The 18,470-nt window shown below is 46.0% G+C and overlaps 1 protein-coding gene and 1 non-coding gene across 22 annotated transcripts in view; both read left to right on the plus strand.

The window, feature by feature from the left end:
* The window catches only part of LOC127040993 (zinc finger protein 436-like), a 563,752-nt gene that overhangs the window by 16,530 nt on the left and 528,752 nt on the right, over nt 1–18,470 (plus strand). For 12 of the 21 annotated variants that reach the window (XR_007771558.1, XR_007771561.1, XR_007771553.1 and 9 more), the window contains exon 6: nt 5,515–5,606. The exons of 1 other annotated variant lie outside the window; for it this stretch is intronic. Coding sequence is in view for 7 of the 20 variants with exons in the window: in XM_050935515.1 (XP_050791472.1) it covers nt 1,287–1,495 (209 nt within the window). In the remaining 13 variants the exon portion in view is untranslated. Of the gene's footprint in view, nt 1–1,286; nt 3,591–5,514; nt 5,607–12,507; nt 12,714–18,470 lie in introns of those variants that run through there. 8 more of the 21 variants (XM_050935515.1, XM_050935514.1, XM_050935516.1 and 5 more) reach the window with 4 other exon arrangements.
* On the plus strand, nt 16,223–16,304 carry TRNAS-AGA (transfer RNA serine (anticodon AGA)). The gene has a single exon. It is a non-coding gene; the product is annotated as a tRNA-Ser (tRNA).

Below are 18,470 nucleotides of genomic sequence, written 5' to 3' on the forward strand. Positions count from 1 at the left end.
TCACATGTTCATGCCCAGTTTCCCTCAGTCATTGCAGGAGGCCATTACCTAGATTCCAGACAGCACATTTCCATGATGGTCCACTCAGTGTAGATGAGCTTCTCCCACGATCCGCTGTCAACCAAGTGTGTCTTGATGAACCACTTAATTTGAAAGTCCCTCCAAGATGTGCTAGCTAGCTGCCTTGTGGGCATTACCCTGTTATGCTTATAAGAAGCATACAGCATCTTTTACAGGGGAAAAGGCAATACGCCGCATTTATTGAAAATAGAACAATTCGCATATGTGTTCAGTCACACACCACACACACACTGTCCTGCCAGTCAGTGTTACAGTTACCAGTCTAGAGCAACCTAGTGGACAGCTAGGTTGATCATGGGTAGGAGGAGCTGGGTTCCGTTGGTCATGACACGATGCTCCGGGGAAGTCTTGGCAGGATGAACCCAAAGTTTCATGGCAAGGCACCTTGTTTATATAGTGATTTTCCTTCATTGGGACCAATGAGTTTTGCACTGTCATGCTGTATTCAATTGTTTGACGGTGCTTGTTATCTTAAATTGTCCTTCTCATCCTTTATCTTATTCTTTCATTAAGTCCCTCAGGGAGTTCTCCCAGGCTGGTTTTGATCACAGCTATCTTGTCCTCACTGATAGGTGCCTGTCTCATCTTTAAAATCATCAGTCTGCCCTCCTCTGACATTTCAATAGGAGCGTGTTGCAGCCTCCTGGTGTCCTTGCGTCTTTCTTCAGTTCTTCCCTCATACGTATGGTTCAGCGATGACCTTCACACTTATCTCTTAACATGTACATTCCTTATTCACACATAAAACAGAATTAATTTACACAGAACATTTTACACAGGAACATCAAATTGCCATGCAAAAGAAAACAACCATGGCATTCTTTTACTTATTTTAAAATGCTAAACCTACAACAAATTGGTGACCCTCAAAGGTCTGTTACTGCCTTGAAATCAGTCCAGACACAGATTCTGGCTGATGTATCTCTACCCACTGGCCCATTAGCCATTCCTTTCTGTTACTCAAAAAGGGTGGCTGGCTGGATGTGCTCAGATCATACACCAATACACTTAGTGCACGCTACATAATTATTAGTTATCCTTCATTCCAAATTATATAAAATACAAACATAAAATCCTAATACAACATTTGGGGGAAGAGTTTGGGGGAGTTCAGTTCCTGATATTTATTTGACCTCTCTCGAGTACTTGTTTTGGTTTGGCCTTCCCCTTTCCATCCCTGTCTGAGGTTTCTGTCTCTATCACAGCAGGTGATGCAATGGTACGTGAGAAAGAGGAGCAGAATTCTCTGCAGGAAAATGTTGAGCAAGTGGATAAACACAGAGAATTATCGCAACGATCGAAAAGGAATGTGTCCAGGAGTCATGAGCAGGGAAACTCCTGTGAGAGTCAGCACAGACCAGAAAAAGAGCAGGGAAACCAGCCAGGGGAGAAAGTGGGTAAATTAATTTCATGAGAAGGAACTCAGAAGGACCTCAAGGAAACCACAACACAGCAGGAAATCCTTATGGGAAAGAGCAAAAATACATGCACTGTGTGTGGGAAAAACTTACGTGACTATTCAGCCCGTAAAGAGCATCATAGAATCCACACAGGTGAGAAACCCTATGAATGCAGTGAGTGTGGGAAAACCTTCAAGCGCCGCTCACATCTTATTTCCCATCAGAGAATCCACACAGGGGAGAAGCCCCATGGATGCAGTGAGTGTGGGGAAACCTTCAGCCGCAGCTCACACCTTATTACCCATCAGAGAATCCACACAGGGGAGAGGCCCTATGAATGCAGTGAGTGTGGGAAAAATTTCACTCACAGATTCAGCCTTATTAATCATCAGAGAATCCACATGGGGGAAAGGCCCTTTAAATGCCATGAGTGTGGAAAATGCTTCATTAACACCTCAACTCTTTCTAAACATCAGAGAATCCACACAGGGCAGAGGCCCTATGAATGTAGTGAGTGTGGGAAAAACTTCACTCACAGATCAGGCCTTTCTGAACATCAGAGAATCCACACAGGGGAGAGGCCGTATGAATGCAATGGGTGTGGGAAAACTTTCAATCGGAGCTCAAACCTTATTACTCATCAGAGAATCCACACAGGAGAGCCACCCTATGAATGTAGTGAGTGTGGGAAAACCTTCGCTTGGCACTCAGCCCATGTTAGTCATCAGAGAATCTGCCAGGGAGCTCAACACCATAAAAACCTCTAGGGCAGGGCTGCACAACTCGTAAAGCAGTGAGGGCCATATTACTCCAAAGAAAACATCTGAAGGCTGAACTCCCCTCCCCGCTCAGCACCGACAGAACACCACCCCCGCCAAAACACACACACACCCAGTGCTGCCTGCACTGTGGAAACAAACCCTCCTTCCCCAGTACCACCCCGCTGAAACAGCTGTGGGCCAAAAAGGAAGATTGGGGGGATACTTTATTAAGAATTTTTCAATTCAAGCAAACAATTTTTTAAATTTTTTTTTTTTATGAATCAGGGAAAAATGAAAAACACCAGTTTTGTTGAAAGAAAACTTTGTACTTTTCATAATTACCTTGCAAATTTAATGAGAGATATTGCATCTCTTTTGGGCAACAAGCTTGTCATATTCAGGGGTCATATCTGAAGTGGATATTTTCATTATGTCTTCCAAATGGTCGTCAGTCAGAGAAGAACATTACTTGTTTTTATTCATGTTCGTGGTGGAAAATGATTTTTCACATATGTAGGTGCTTCCGAAAATGCTGAATGTTTTCAGTGCAACTTCAATAAGATTCTTGTATTTTTCATCATCCAGATTTTTGTAGAAGTCCCACAGGCTGCTTTCTCTGTACTTATATCGGTAAACTGCCGAACATTGAAGTTCAGTAACCTCCAAATGCAAATCTACTGGCACTTCCTCTGGATCCACAGAAAAGGGATCTTCAATCAGCTTCAACTGGACATCGTCGTCTTTAGACAAAGTAAGTCTTCTGTCAAATTCTTCAATCAAAAGATTGATGTGCTTTGCATATTTTTCTCCTAACTCAGCGTGTTTGTGCTGAGGGATACACTGTGCACAAGTGGGAAAGTGACACATTTCACCTTTTGACAGCCGACTTCTGAAAAGTTTCAATTTCATTTTGAAAGCTTTCACTGCTGCACACATTTGAAATATAAGTTGATTTTTTCCCTTTGAAGTTGAATGTTGAGATCATTCAGGTGTGCTGTAATATCACAAAAGAAAAAGAGATCTTGATTCTAGGACTCATTTTCAAGCTCTGGGAATTTTATTGGCCCATTTTCTACGAATTTTGCTACCTCCTCTTTCAAAGGAATGAAACGGCGCAGCACTTTTCCTCGACTCAACCACCTCACTTCCGTATGACTGCACTCAGTGTTTACCCCTTCAAGAAGGGCTCGGAATGTCCTATGTTTTAGTCCTCTAGAACGGGTGTCGTTTACAATGGAAACTATCACTGACGTTACATGCTCAGATTTTAAGACTTTCTACACAAAACCTGCTGATGTAAATGCAGTGATGTTTGGTTATTTGTCTCCCAATAAATTCTTCAAGAAGAGTAACTGCTCCAACATTTTTTTCCACACATAGCTGGGGCACTATCAGTACAAATGGCCATCAAGTTTGTGAAATCTAATCCTGACTTATCATTCATGCACTTTATCACTTCACTGGAGATTTCTTTTCCGGTTGTGTGACCTGTCATGGAGCACATGCCAGCAAGTTCTTCAGTAATTTCAAAGTTATTATCAATACCTCTAATAAGAATAAGAAGTTGGGCGGTGTCTTTTAAATCGGTGCTTTCATCCCTAGCTAGGGAGTAAAAGCAGAATTCACTGACTCTCTGCTTTAACTGATCACTTAGATTGGTAGAAATGTCAGCTATTCTTCTCTGTACAGTCATGCGTGCTAGACTGACATTTTCAAATATTTTCCTCTTTTCTGGACATAACTCAGATACAGCAATCAAGATACACTTTTTTAAAAACTCACCTTCTGTGAAGCATTTCCCAACAGCAGCAATTTCCTTAGACATTTGAAAGCTTACTTTAGTAACTGTATCATTCTCTGTATGTACGTATATCTTCGTCCATTCAGTGTTGAAGACGCTGTGCTCTAATTCTCTTTTTCTCTTTTTCTTTTCACTCGTGGTAGCCATTATGAAGCTCAAGATTTTATTGAATAAATTCACGCACAAGGGAAACACTCACAGTCACACACAAAGAGAAGAGATCTCTCACAGTGCATGGCCCACTAGCAAGGCACTGACTGTGTGTGGATGCCTGTAGAGGGGGAAAGAAACAGCGCGCTTAGGGTGACCAGATCACAGCAGTAAAATAGGACCCACCCCCTCCCCTCTCAACCCCACCATCACATCCCTCTTCACTCCCTAACCCCCCGCTGGCTTGCTGCGTCCCTCCTAGTCAGTGCCCCACTCACCTCTTTTCACCTCCTCTCTCCCCTGCCAGAAACCCCCATGCCCGCCCCTAGAATCCCTGCTGCCTCACTGCTCGCCTCTTTGCCCACTCGCCCGCCTCCGACTTGCTGCTCACCCCAGCTCGCCCCCCCCCGAAGTATAAAGCCTCATTCAAAGACCCAGGGATCACTATATTACTGCACACAGCAGTTAATCAATGCAGTTGTAGATACATCTCTGCATTATCTATTTTTGTATAACTTGTATATCACTTTGCATTGAAGCTTGGTAGTATGTTATAGCGAGCCCCTAAGGTAGTATAATTAAAGTAAAAGAAAAATGTCTTTTTGCTAGAAGTAGAATAAGATCTTTCCTCCACTTGGTAATCAGTTGCCCTGTTGAATGAATGAGGTGTAAATGAGAAAGGCATGGAAGGCAGCACTTCCAGACAGCTGCAACCCTTGTAGGGGGGCTGGGAGCCAGAGCAAGGGTTCATATTACAAATAAGGCATAAATAGTCAATAGCGAGGATGATTCACCACAGGAACAAGCTACCAAGGAAAGTGGTGGATTTGCCATCTCCTGATGTCATTTAATGAAGACTAGATGCCTTCTGGAATGTGTTTGCCCCCAAAGTAGCTCTTGTGTCATACAGGAGGCCTGCGATATGCAGGGGATCAGATTAGATACTCTAATGGTCTCTTCTGGCCATAAAGTTGACTAATGTCTGAGAAAACTGAGTGTAGCATTGAGAGCAGCGTCTGATGTTTTCCTGTCTAGCCAGCTTGCTTCCTAGAACGAACGCTCCTTGAGTGGGGTGATCCACAGGGAGTAGCTCAAACCTCCAAAGTGCCTGGCCAGGGGCAGGACATTAGCACAGCAAGAGAGGGGTGTGGCAGTGACATCACAAAGGCCTTTTGCAAGACCTCAGACTATTGGTCAAAGGTGGTGGGGAGGTGGTGACCTCACAGAGAGATGCTGATATCAGCCAGGCAGGACAGAGGCAAGGGGCCAGGGAAACCTCAGAGACCCCTGTGGCTTTGCTTCAGCAAGTCTCCTTCTCCAGGTCTCTCTTTGAGGACTGAGAGAGTATTTGGGTCCACGGATGTGAGCGCCAGGAGGAACCTCTTTTAAATTTTCTCCTTCCCTTTTGTCAAGGTATGATTCCCCACTCTGAACCTTAGCATCCAAAAGATGAGGTACCTGCATAAACCCCCCTAAGCTTAATTACTAGCTTAGAAATGGTAGAGCTGCCACCCCCAAAAATATAGTGTTTTGGGACACTTTCTGGCCCCCAAACCCTGGGGACCCCAAGACCCCAAACTCCTTTGATCTCAAAACAAAGGGAAATAAACCAATTCCCTCCTTTCTTCTTCCCAGATTCACCCCTCCCTGGGTTACACTGGGAGATCACTGTGATTCAAACTCCTTGAATCCAAAAACAGAGAGGAAATTCACCTTCCCCCTCCTTCTCTCCCCATCCCAGACTCTCCCTGAGAGAGAGACAGTGATCCTAACACAGAGAGAAATCAGGCTTTTCCTCCCCCCTTCTCTTCTTTCTCCCACCAATTCCCTGGTGAGTCCAGACCCCGTCCTCTGGGGTCTCACACAAGAATAGAAAAAACAATCAGGTTCTTAAAAAGGGAAAAACTTTTAATTAAAGAAAGAAAAAAAGTAAAAATTATCTCTGTAAAATCAAGATGGAAAATGTTACAGGGTCTCTCAGCTTATAGACACCAGAGAGAATCCTTCCCCCATCACAAATACAAGTTGCAGCAAACAGAGATACAGTCCTTTCAGCAAAATACACATTTGCAAATAAAGAAAACAAAATACTAAACCGTCTTTCTAACTGGTACTTACTAAATTGACCAGAAGAGACTGTATCAGAGAGATTGGAGAGAAACCTGGTTGCACGTCTGGTCCCTCTGAGCCCTCAGAGAGAACAACAACCAAACACTAACAGCACAGCACAAAAACTTCCCTCCATCAAGATTTGAAAGTGTCCTGTCCCCTGATTGGTCTTCTGGTCAGGTGACAGCCAGGCTCACTGAGCTTGTTAACCCTTTACAGGCAAAAGAGACATGAAGTACTCCTGTTCTATTAACCCTTAACTATCTGTTTATGACACCTTTTAGTCATTTTACTAGAAAACAACCGTCCCTGTTTAGAAGGTAAGAGCTTCCTCAAGGTTTGAAACCTGTTCAGTCTGATCCATCAGGTGACAGTTGAATTCTAGGCATGGAAAACACGAGCTTAAGGAGGCAGAATTTTATTCTGCACCTGGGATTTTGTCCCTCAGAATCACTGGGGACATTAGGGTTTGTCCTTTTTGTTTCACCTTTTTCTCCATCCATGCCTTCCTCCTTTCTCTTTGTCTCTTGCTTCTAGTGTCCTTTCACCTGTTCCCCTCCCAACACCAAGAGTGAGGTGTGTGTGTGTGTGTTTGTGTGTTGCGGGGGAGTGCTCTGCAGCTCCCACTGTGGGACGTCCACCCAAAAATGAGGGGCTGAAATAGTGCTCGGGCAGTGATCCCCACCGGTGACCTGGGCCATCCTTTGGGCTCTCTGGTGAGAACCCTCGGCCTCCCGTCCTCAGTCTCTACCCTGACTGGCTGAGCAGGGGATTATTGACAGGGAGGAGACTCAAGTCCTCGTTGTTCTCTTTTAAGACCAAGTAAATAAGTCATAACCACTTATATGTTTGATGAATTTTGCTGCTTCTCTGCATTAATGGTCTCTGAGCAGTTCATGATTCTCTCTAACATTGCAGTTCTCCTAAAATACTTGCTGAATAATTAGTATGCACTGTTGTTGGTATGCAGCTCATTCGAGAACACTTTATTCAGGTTGTTCAATGTCTGAAATTCAAGATCCGATGGTTAGTTTGTGAATCAGGGGTCCTATTCCCTCTTGGGTCCTATTCCTAACTCTGCCAGTGACTGGCTGTGTGACCTAAGACAAGTCAATTCTTCTTTCTCAGCATTAGCTTCTCCCTCTTTCAAGTAGGGATAATAATGATCCGCTCCTACCTACCTCACGGTGGGTGAAGTGCGGGGATCCATTGGAGAGTGTCACTAGTGTAACCCTTCTGCCCCTCTGAGTTGGCAGCAACAAGGGCCGAGTTCAGTATCCCGGGGTTCAGTTTCAATAACACAATGCATAACCGGCTCGAGCCCCCACCCAGTGACCTGGGACAATTACATACCACCACCCCTGGGTGCCTCTAGGAGGCAATACTTCCCCACTCGCAAGCACGGAGTCCGAGTGTAGCAAAATCCTTTTAATAAAGGAGAGAAACAGTGCAGCATCCCATTGGAGAAACACCACAAACAGGATAACACAAACCATGAGCAAAAAACCCCACCTCGAAGTACATTTGGCAATGTCTAAAATCCAAATCACCTCAGAGTTCAAAAGTTCATCTGCAGGGTTCTGCCCCACCCCCAGCCTGGGTGGAAATGCGGGGGGCACACAGGGTGTAAAAGGGGCACCTTACGTGGGCCGAGGCCGACTGCCCCGCCTCTCCGTGGAGATCTGCTGCAGCCTTCACCACGATCAGCTCTGCTCTGCTCCTCCAGCCATCCCCGCAAACTGCTCTGCTCCACTTGCTGTTCCACAAGCTGCTCCTCCATATGCTCCACTCCACCAGCTGTCCCATGAACTACTCCAGCTGGCCCTACACATTGCTCAGTTCTTCTCTGCTGCACTAGGCCACTCCAACCATCCTGCAAACTGCTCTGCTCCACTTGCTGTTCAACAAGCCGCTCCAACCGTTCCACACACTGCTCCGCTCCACCATATGCTCCACTCCACCAGCCGTCCCATGAACTACTCCAGCTGTCCCCACACATTGCTCAGTTCTTCTCTGCTGCACTAGGCCACTCCAACCATCCTGCAAACTGCTCTGCCAGCCACTTAGCAATATATCTCTTAAGCTCCCCCACTAGTTAACACAGCACTCAGTGATCTCAGCTCTTACTGATTTCAGCTTGTAGTAGTGGAGCCCCAGTGCTGGTGCAAAGTGAATTCAGCTCAGCAGCCTCTAGCTAGGTTCCAGAGAGAAGGAGGTGCAATTGGTATGCCAGGCACTCAAAGGTGCCCTATACCATCAGGTACACATACCTATCCCCAACCTCTCTCAATTCACTGGGTTTTGGCATCCATGTCCCTTGTCTAGCGAGTGCTACTTAATTGATGTTGAGACTTTCTGTCATAAAGCAGTCTCATAGTTCACGTAATCAGGGTGACAACACTTTATTCCTCCTGCCCCAGTAATGAAGAAATTGGGGATCTTAGAGCTGTCAAAATAACCATCTCAGGCTGCCATGGGCTATGCTAGGCAGGGTGGGTGTGCCAATGCAAACACCTGAATTTCCTTTCCACACTCCCTAAAATTCTTTCCACACTCCCCGTAGTTCACCACCAGATGTCAGGGTAGATCTCATCCTGACTCTGCTCACTTCCTCCCCCCAGTCGAGAATTTGTCATCCCGACAAATCACATTCCCTAATATACCAACTCACTGGTCCCCTCCAAAGGGCCTCAGATAGCCCACTTTAGCTTCCACAAACCTGTGTGCTAAATGTATTGGCTCTTCACTAGTCACCCCAGGTGCATCGTAAGTTAACCGTTTCACTGGTCTTATTACCCTGTCTCGCCTATTGAGAATCCCTGTTGATGTGATAGGGGGGACATCCTCTTGAGTGACGGATGGAGAGGTTTCCCCTGAGGTCCCCTCAGATACTGGCATAGGCCCCTTCATTTCTAGTTCTAACAGTGGAGGGTCAAAAGTGCTCAGGACATCCTCCATCTGTATGTCGCCACTGTCCAATAACCTGTGTATGTCATCACACGGGGGTCCCACCAGTGGCTCAGGAGTGTCAGGAATGGGCCTAAATACTTCTGCCATGGGGTTTAGGGTGGAAGAGGAGGTGCTCTCTTTTGATTCAGCTTATCGAGACTGAAATCTTGTCTTCATCCCAGGTTACACCACTGTTGTGTCTTCCTCCTCAGACTCACTCTCAGATGTGCTGAGTAGGTGTAGGTTAGCTGCAGGGGGCCATCTGTCACGTTGGAAGGCGGCTTTGGTACAGCACCTTCGTTCTGCCCAGTTGCCCTCTTGTGGCCCATCTCATAAGGGGTGCCTACCAATTCCCCCACAGGGAGCAAAAGGTTTCTATGAACGGTCTTTGTCTGCTCTGGACCCTCTTCAGGTTTGATCTTGTAGACCGGCAGGTCTAGCTTTTCCATCAGCAAGTAAGGTATTGCCTTGCATCTTGCAGACACACCCTAGCATCATGTTGATGTTTGTTGCAGTATGTGTTCTTCCAGGCTGCAGATATAGCTAAGTGATAAGCATCCCGCAGCTTCTCTCGTAGTCGGGATACGTATTACTGATGAGTTTCATAGCTGTCGCCATCCTCTGATACACCAAAGCACAGGTATATGGGTAATCTTGCTTCTCGCCCAAACATCAAGAGATACGGGGTGACTCCCGTAGCATCGTTCTTTGTGGCGTTGTAGGCGTGCCCCAGAAATGCGACATGTTGGCTTCCGGTTGCCTTCTGCTCTGGCCGCAAAGTCCCTAACATATCTAATAGGATTTGGTTGAACCTTTCGGGTTGAGGTTCACCTTGTGGGTGATAAGGCATTGTCCTCAACTTTTTAATTCCTGCTGTCCTAGCACCTTCTAGTGCATAATATGAGGTGTCCTATCACATTTACTCAGAGCAGATTATGACATAATAGACTAGCTGAAATAGTCTATTATATTTGTATTTTTTTATTTTGAAATTATTAAGAGCATCAACTACTTAGCTCAGATTGAAGCATCTTAGCTAATGTTTGTGATCTAAGTGTCTCCTCTTTGTGTGCGATGAGACAATTTAACACACTCTGACAAACAGGAGATGCTTTTGTTTTGCAACAAAATATTTTTGCAAAGAACTTTCATCCCACTTGTTTTGATTTCGAGAAACAAACTGGTTTAGTCTGAAGGGGATTTTCTGACAAAAATTGTTTCAATGAAATTTCCCCACCATCTCGATTCCTGGGCTCTATCCCTGCCTCTGGGGGGATTTCCTGTTTGTTAGAACAGGAGTAAGGACTGGTGGCTTCTCTTTCTGGCTCTGCCACCGCCTTGCTGTGTAGGCCCTTGGGTAGGTCACTTCCCTTCTCTGTATCTCAGGCTCCTCCCCATCTGTCCAATGGGAACAGGGACAATTCTCAAACTCTGGGCAGTCATGAGCTTCAGTGAGATAAGGGGCGTTAAAACCCTCTGTGAAGGAGAAAGGGGAGTTTCACGGTGTTTAGCACCAAGGAATTCTGAAGTTTGCTAAAATGTCTAGTCTGTGGAAACAAGAAATGGTCGGGACCAAACTTTTTAACCACTGCCTTTTTTAAGTCCATTCAGGGATATGAGTCCCTGTCTCTTAGGTACCTGGGGTTCCTTGCCAGCAGGACAGAAGAGGTTCCTGCCTCTGTTTTTGTGGCCTAAACAAACCAGGTGTTGTGCCCCAGGTCTCCTCTGAGATACCTGAAAAAAGAACATCTTCCCATCCATGAACGGGACAGGACCTATCTTAGAAAGGGGAACAAAGAGACCCCTGAGACTTACAGACTAGCTAGCCTTACTTCCATAGCTTGAGAGATACTGGAATACATTCTTAAACAATCAGTTTGTCAGTAGCATCTACAGGATACTTTGGTTCTTAGGATTAGTGAGCGTGGATTTGTCAAGAACAAATCATTCCAAACCAATCCTCTTTCCTTCTTTGGCAGGGCTCCAGGCCTAGCAGAGGCCGGTAAACAGTAGATGGGATCTAGCTCGGTGTTATTAAGGCTTTTGACAGAGTCCCGTAGGACATTCTCACAAGTAAACGAGGGAAATGTGGTCTAGATGCAATCAGTGTGATGTGGGTGCAGAGCTGTTGAAAGCTTAGATTCCAAGAGCCCTTCTCCATGTCTGGCTGTCCAACAGAGAGGGTGTACCTAGTGGATCCGGAAGGGATCAGTCCAGGGTCTGGTACTATTCAATATTTTCATTACTGATTTGGAAAATGGAGTGGAGAGCATGCTTCTAAAATTTGCAAATGACACCAAGCACTTTGGAGCACAGGACTGGAATTCAAAACGCCTTTAACAAATTGGAGAATTGGTCTTCTTGAGCCAAACTCCATAGCCGGGCCCCTCTCTCTAGATTGGGATGAAGTGAAACCCCAGAGCCAAACACTCCTCTTCCTGGACAGTGCGCTTGCCCTTGAATGGTCAGATGTTGCTTAGCACTGTCAGAGCAGCTTTGGCTGGGGGATTCTCCCAGCAATTTCCAATAGCGAGAAAGTATGAAATCCTCATCAATGAAACTCAGGAGTCTTGACTCCCAGTCCCCTGCTCCATTAACTCCAGCAGAGCACACTCCCTCTCAAAGGCAGGGGGAGCGGCCACGAGGGCCTGCTTGTAATTGCCAGCTGTGAGAGGGAGTGTGCAGCAGTGGTTAGCAAAGGGGCCTGGAAAGAAGGACTGCTGGGTCCCATCAATCCTTCTGACACTTGGTGTGACCCTGAGCCAGTAGCTTCCCCTCCCCAGGCCTGTTTCTCATCAGTAGGGTTGGGGTCGCAGTTCCAACAGCCCAGGGGGGTTGGGAGGCTCCATGAAGGTGTGTAAAGTGCTGGGATTTCAGGATCCCAGAGGCGCTGTCAACCCCACGCTAGGGTGATGTTCTGCACCCCCTGCTGCTGGCCAAGTTTCTCCTTTCCCTGGCAAAAAGACAGACTCTTGTTTTCCCAAACAGCCGATCACCCAGTGTCATCACCCTGCCTAAGGAGTAGCTCAAACCTCCAAAGTGCCTGGCCAGGGGCAGGACATTAGCACAGCAAGGGAGGGGTGTGGCAGTGACATCACAAAGGCCTTTTGCAGGACCTCAGACTATTGGTCAAAGGTGGTGGGGAGGTGATGACCTCACAGAAAGATGCTGACATCAGCCAGGCAGGACAGGGGCGAGGAGCCAAGGAAACCTCAGAGACCCCTGTGGCTTTGCTTCAGCAAGTCTCCTTCTCCAGGTCTCTCTTTGAGGACTGAGAGAGTATTCGGGTTCATGTATGTGAGCACCAGGAGGAACCTCTTTTGAGTTTTCTCCTTCCCTTTTCCTGATTTTACTAGAAAACAGCCGTCCCTGTTTAGAAGGTAAGAGCCTCCTCGAGGGAAGGGATGTCCTGGGCGTGTCACAGTTCGGATGCCAGTGGCCCCCCACACTGTAAGGAAGTTCCCGCCATCTGCTCTGTGTTCGCAGTGCAGGAGAGAGCAGCATCCATGGCAGTGATTTGCTCCTGGCTGCCAGAGCAGAGCAGCAGGCTCAGCTGTCAGAACTTCCCAGAGCAATGAATGGGGAGGGGCCCATGGCTCTGTAGCAGGAATGCAGGGCAGGCGAGTTCACGGCAGGCATTGTGGGATACTGAAGGAGGCCAGTTATGGTGATATAATGAACAGCAGCGTCTACTCTGTCACTTCAAGTTTGCTTCAAAAAGCTCTAGACTTCTCATAGAAGTTGTTTTATTTTGTCAGCAACACAGGGCAGTTTTGTCGCCAGATGTGGCATTGCAGTGTGTGCACCAGCCACAAGCTGCCGACTGAGGTAGTGTTGTGTGTTTTTCACACACCTGAGCAACATAATTCTGCTGAAACAACTTTGTAGTGCAGACCTGGCCAAAGATTCACTCACAAACAACTTGTAAGGAAAATGTCACCTGCTCCTGTGCTTTGCAGAATCCAAATACAAGCAAAGCTTGTCAGGCCCCAGTGGTGATGGCAGGGAGTCAGGTGTGGGCAAACACTGTGTTTTAGCCACCCATGGGTTAGCTGGCTAAAGCATCTGTTTTGTAAACAGGAGATCCTGGGTTCAACTCCTGGTGGTGCCTTGCTGACTGGTTGTTGGGGCACCTGCTATTGGCTACTGTCAGAAGAGAGGATTCAGAGCTAGATGGGCCTTTGGTCTAGCCCAGTGTGGTTTTTCTTATGGTTTAAATAACACTCACAGGTGATAGAAAAGGCCTAAAAATCAACAGGCCCAGGCCTGTATCTTCCTCTCTTTCCCTGGCTTTAGCCCAAAGAGGGGCCTAGGGATTTAAATAACAAGCAAAACCTGGGAATCCAGGACAAGACATGTATTTAGTCTCATTTAACCATGTCAGCTATTTACTAATTAGTCCGCTTGGCACAAAAGTTTATGCAGCTGTTTTCCCATGTATCCTCAAAAATATGTAATACTAAAGGTCAAGGTATGTACCTTATACTCCCTTCAAAATGATAAATGTATCCGCAACAGATGTATCTTGTATCCCCTTCCCCAAAATAATCATGTATTCTGTGTGACCTGTTATCTATAGGTCAGTATAATGACGTTTACTAAAGTTGTTTGTTACTGATTATAAAAGGGACTCATGTCCCCCATGTAAGGTGTGCTCTTCTCTGGCATTAGTCGAGAAGAAACACCCGCTCAGCTAAACAAAAATAAAGGTGTGGTACCCGTCTTCTTGTTCTCCGTGCCTCCTTGGTGTAATTAGGTAAGCTCCAGGGGGAAACGGGCCCTGTTTGGCCAACACAGGCACTGATAATAGAGTTACTGAAAGTTTGGGAGTTAGCAGCGGGTAGGTCAGTGCTCCAGTCCCCACACAGATGACACTCTCCCTCTGGGACAGGGGCAGGTCTGAGCTCTCACCCCGAACGCTCATTGTGGCTGTCAGAATCTGTGAGCAGCTTGTTTAGTTTATGCCAAAGGTTGAGTCCTGCTTTGTGCACTGTGTGTGAGAATGAAAATCCTAAACTGCCTCTTGAAATAACGAATGCAGCAGGACGTGTTATTGTCCCTGCCCCAAGGCAGACAGACCAATGGAGAAATGCCATCAAGTCCAAGGTAATACTCCACTGCCATTTTACCTTTTTTGCTTGCTAAACTCCTTATCTGCCTGGCCCAGGCTGTCCTCTGCCTCAGCTGCTGCTCCCAGCCTGCTCTAGAGTCAAACATGGAGTGCTCCCAGAGGAACAGAGACTGGGACGGGGCAGCAGCCTGGGTTGGGCTGGGAAGATGCTGGGATTTCTGGTTCCCTGAGAACTGGCCCGGCTCCCTTCTCAACAGCGAACAAATCAATTCCACATCCCCTCCCCAGAAAAATCAGCCTAGAGCCAAGGGCAGCCGGGGACGATTCCCTCTAGTTCCCACCGAGGCAGGAGAGAACCCAGGGTGTTTCTAGGAAAGCTTATGGAACTGACGTGGGGAAACCAGCCTTTAATAACAGGCAGTTCCAGTTTAAGCTAAGTGTTTTTAACAATTTCTACAACATTAAAAAAACCCTTCAATCGTAGTGTCACCACCCATAAAATTGCTTCAGCCTTATAGGTTCCTAAGTGCACAACTAAACATCTCTTCAAATCCAAGGGAATGGAAATCAGTCAATGTTCAGAGTCATCCCACATAAAAGAACCATGTTGTGGTACATACTGGCCCCACCATGTGGTCGTCGCCTTTCCCTCCTCTCTGTTAAAAGTTTTAGTATTTTGCACAGAAACTTTCTTCCCTCAGGAGAGACCTGGGAACCAGGGATGCCAGCCAGACAAACACCTTTAAGAGGAGGCGTAATCTGTCAAAAAGTGATCTCCCTCCTTCAGTTCAGTGACACCCTGAAATGTTACTTATCAGGGCAGAGCCGGAGGACTGAAAGCAGCTACATCAAACCGCTGTGTAGCTAACAGGAATGAACACAAACACTCCCTTGTATCTGAAGAGATGTTTAGTTTTACCCTTTGCAAACTTCAAGGCTAAAGGGAAAGGTGATGGTGGTATCAGATATAAAGAGTGAAACATGAAACAATCATCATAGTTATGCCCATAGCAACTGTAAATATTTATAAATTCTTCTTATTATCATCAGTGTATTATTTTCTCTGTCATCTAGAAATTGACTAGATCTTGACCAAGAAATTTGGATCTTGACAAAATAATCAACTAGCCCTCATTAAGATAATGGACTTGACACCCACTCGGGTGTCTCCACGCAGGTTCAAGTACTAACAACTGTGGTACCTTACAGCCATAGCTTTTAATCAGGGCAATACATTGATACAAATTCCTGTTAAATCATTTCTCAGCCAGAGTCCATCGCCCACATTCCTTAAGGCACTGGGCCACCATGTGGACGTTTCATTTCCCTCCTCAATTTCACACAGAGGCACAATTTCGTTTGCACAGATCCAATCACAGTAAAACCTCCCTGTATCTCTTGTCTGAGCCAGGGCATTCGATTGCAGTGAATCCTTCTCTCCTGCAATGGCAATGGTCAGACAGAGGGGATGTGGCCACCTTCACCTCTGACAGTGAGATATTGGCTCGGCTCTTTCTTTCTGCTGCTGTTGTTAGTCCATGAAACACCGGGGATGGAATGCAAGGCTGAGCTCACACACCAATCCCCTGAAACATTTCAGTGCCCCAGAGAAATCCTGCCCCCGGCTATTGGAATGATATAGTAGAGATTTGAATAGGAAAGGGACTGTCTGAATTGTCAGTGTGGGGAATGAACAACAATCTATAGCAATATCGTTAGCCACAAACACACTAATCATGCTCCAGCTGGAAGGGAAATGGGCGGGAACTCTTGCTGTTCACCATGGGCACAATTACACTAATGCACAGCCGTGAGTGTGCTGGGGGAGCTTGTCTGAGCAATTTGAAGTGACAAGTCTGTGAGAACAGAATCATTGTGTAGGGCAGTAGCTGTACATCAAGTAGTTGTGGCCGAGTGGTTAAGGTGATGGACTAGAAATCCATTGGGGTCTTCCCACGCAGGTTTGAATCCTGCTAACTATGGTGGCATTAGTGTGTTGTCAGTACTGTTGTCTTAATGCTGGAGCCAGATCTGGTCTCACTCTGAGGCTGTCTGTACTTAAAATGCTGCTGTGACACTGCTCTAGCACTGCAGAGTAGACAGCTGCTACAGTGACTGGAGGGGTTTTCCATCCCTGTAATAGCTACATTGACAGAACAATATTTCCTTTTGTTTAGCACTATCTAACTATGGTTTAGGTCAGCTTAATTATACTGGTTCTGGGGTTTTTCACACCCTGAAAGACGTACTTGTTAGAGGGTTTATCCCATCACCTTCCCATTCCCTGGTCCTTCTTGCATGACCAGAGAGCAGCAATGCACTAAGTTCAAAGGTGCAAACAATTCAATGTTTATTGGGGTAAACTTCCAGCAAGCAATGATTCCAATTTCCTTCCTCAGTATCCCCCTTCCCAGCTCTGACACCACAGAGACTTGCCTGTGTCCCTGTTCCCCTTCCCTGTTCCTATTTCCCCCCTTAGCAAAACATAATTCTAATTCCCCTACCGCAATTCCCATTCCCCCTCTTACTTCCTAACTGACTGCAGACTATATAGTAAACTTGAGTTCTGCTTAGCTATACCCTAACCAATCATTTACAGAAATTTAACTAACCAATCCTAACATAGTGTAACATGATTATCTAACCAATTATACCCCACCACCTTAATTGGTTTACACTCAACACATTAATTATACAGCAGACAGAAATAGTCACAGAACCAGACAGAGATTATACAGACAAGCAATAGGAAAGTGGGGACTACAGTGATAGAACAACAAAGAAATGAGGATTTCACACCTCAGCTATTGGTAAGTGAATTATTCCCAGACAGGATGCTATCATGGTAGAGGTTGTGGGTGCTGCTTGCTTAACTGTCTGGCCCCCAGGGCAGGATTTTGAGGTTCACCATTACTCTCTCAGAATGCCAGCACCCATCTTTTGTTCACTTAAAACGTGAGCAGGGAGATTACAACACCGCAGAACTCATGGAGCTCCAGGAAATGTGTAACTTTAGGTCCGGGTGAGTGTGTCTAAAAATCAGCTGCGCTGTAGAAGGTCTCTAGGAGTTGAAAGAGATGTGCCATCTCGACCGCCCTAAAGAGTTCATCAACTATTAATGAAAACTAGGGTTCATAAGTCATATTCTTTCTAGTATCAGGATGATGGACTGGTCTAAAGTGCTAGTTATAAAAAAATTTTTTTTCCAATCCCTTGGCTGTTCTGGTCTCTGCATAGAGATGTGATTTCACATCCCACTCTTGATATTACCATTAATTCTATCCGGAGAAAATGGCCTCACTTCAATCTCCTTTGGAACAATAGAACCCCATTTGCTTAGCCTTTCTATTCCAGTAGCTGTGAGAGAAGCTCCAAACCAGGGGGAAACAGGGCCCGTTCTCTCGACCCATCAGTTTTTGTCTTCCTTCATTCCAAGCCATTTCCTCAGATACATCCATATTTCCCACACTTTTATGAAACTTTAGGCTCATCATTTAATTGCCACACAACTGTACTTATGAAGTGAAGTGAAACACAATATTTTTTGGATATTCTTGCAGAAGAGTTTTGCTTTCTGATCTGGAATTGAACAGGGGCTACCCGAGGGGGACAATGCTGCTCCCTTTTCTTTGCTCATCCAAAAAACATAAGTTTGTGGTGCCCTTTGTTTCCTTGTTCTTCAAACACCTGTCGGGGTGGCCAAGGGAGACTTGGTCCTGACTCTCAGGGTCCCTCCCTGCCCTACCTTTCTATATGATTCTGTTGTGTGGGTTTGCGCTGTGTCACTGTTCCACGCTGAGCTGTTTTGCACAGTGTCACTTTGCCCTCTGATGCATTGTTTCGTGTTGTATGGTTTTGCACTGGCTTGTGTTGCGTTGGTTTGAGCTGAGCTCTTTTGCAGTGTGTCATTTTGCCCCATGGGGCGTTCATTTGCATGGTGCTGAATTGTCGGGCTTTGCACTCCTACGTGTTGTCTCTTTGTGCTATCAAATGTCATTTCACAGTGAATCGTTAGATTGTGATATTTCCACTTTTGTTGTTGTTTATATTACATTGCGATGGCATCGAATTATAGAGCTGTACGGCTGCAAGGGCCCTGGAGAGGTCATGAAATCCAGCCCTCTCTGCTGAAGCAGGGTCAAGCAGAG

The sequence above is a fragment of the Gopherus flavomarginatus genome (assembly GCF_025201925.1).
Source record: "Gopherus flavomarginatus isolate rGopFla2 chromosome 13 unlocalized genomic scaffold, rGopFla2.mat.asm SUPER_13_unloc_1, whole genome shotgun sequence".
Lineage (NCBI taxonomy): Eukaryota > Metazoa > Chordata > Testudines > Testudinidae > Gopherus > Gopherus flavomarginatus.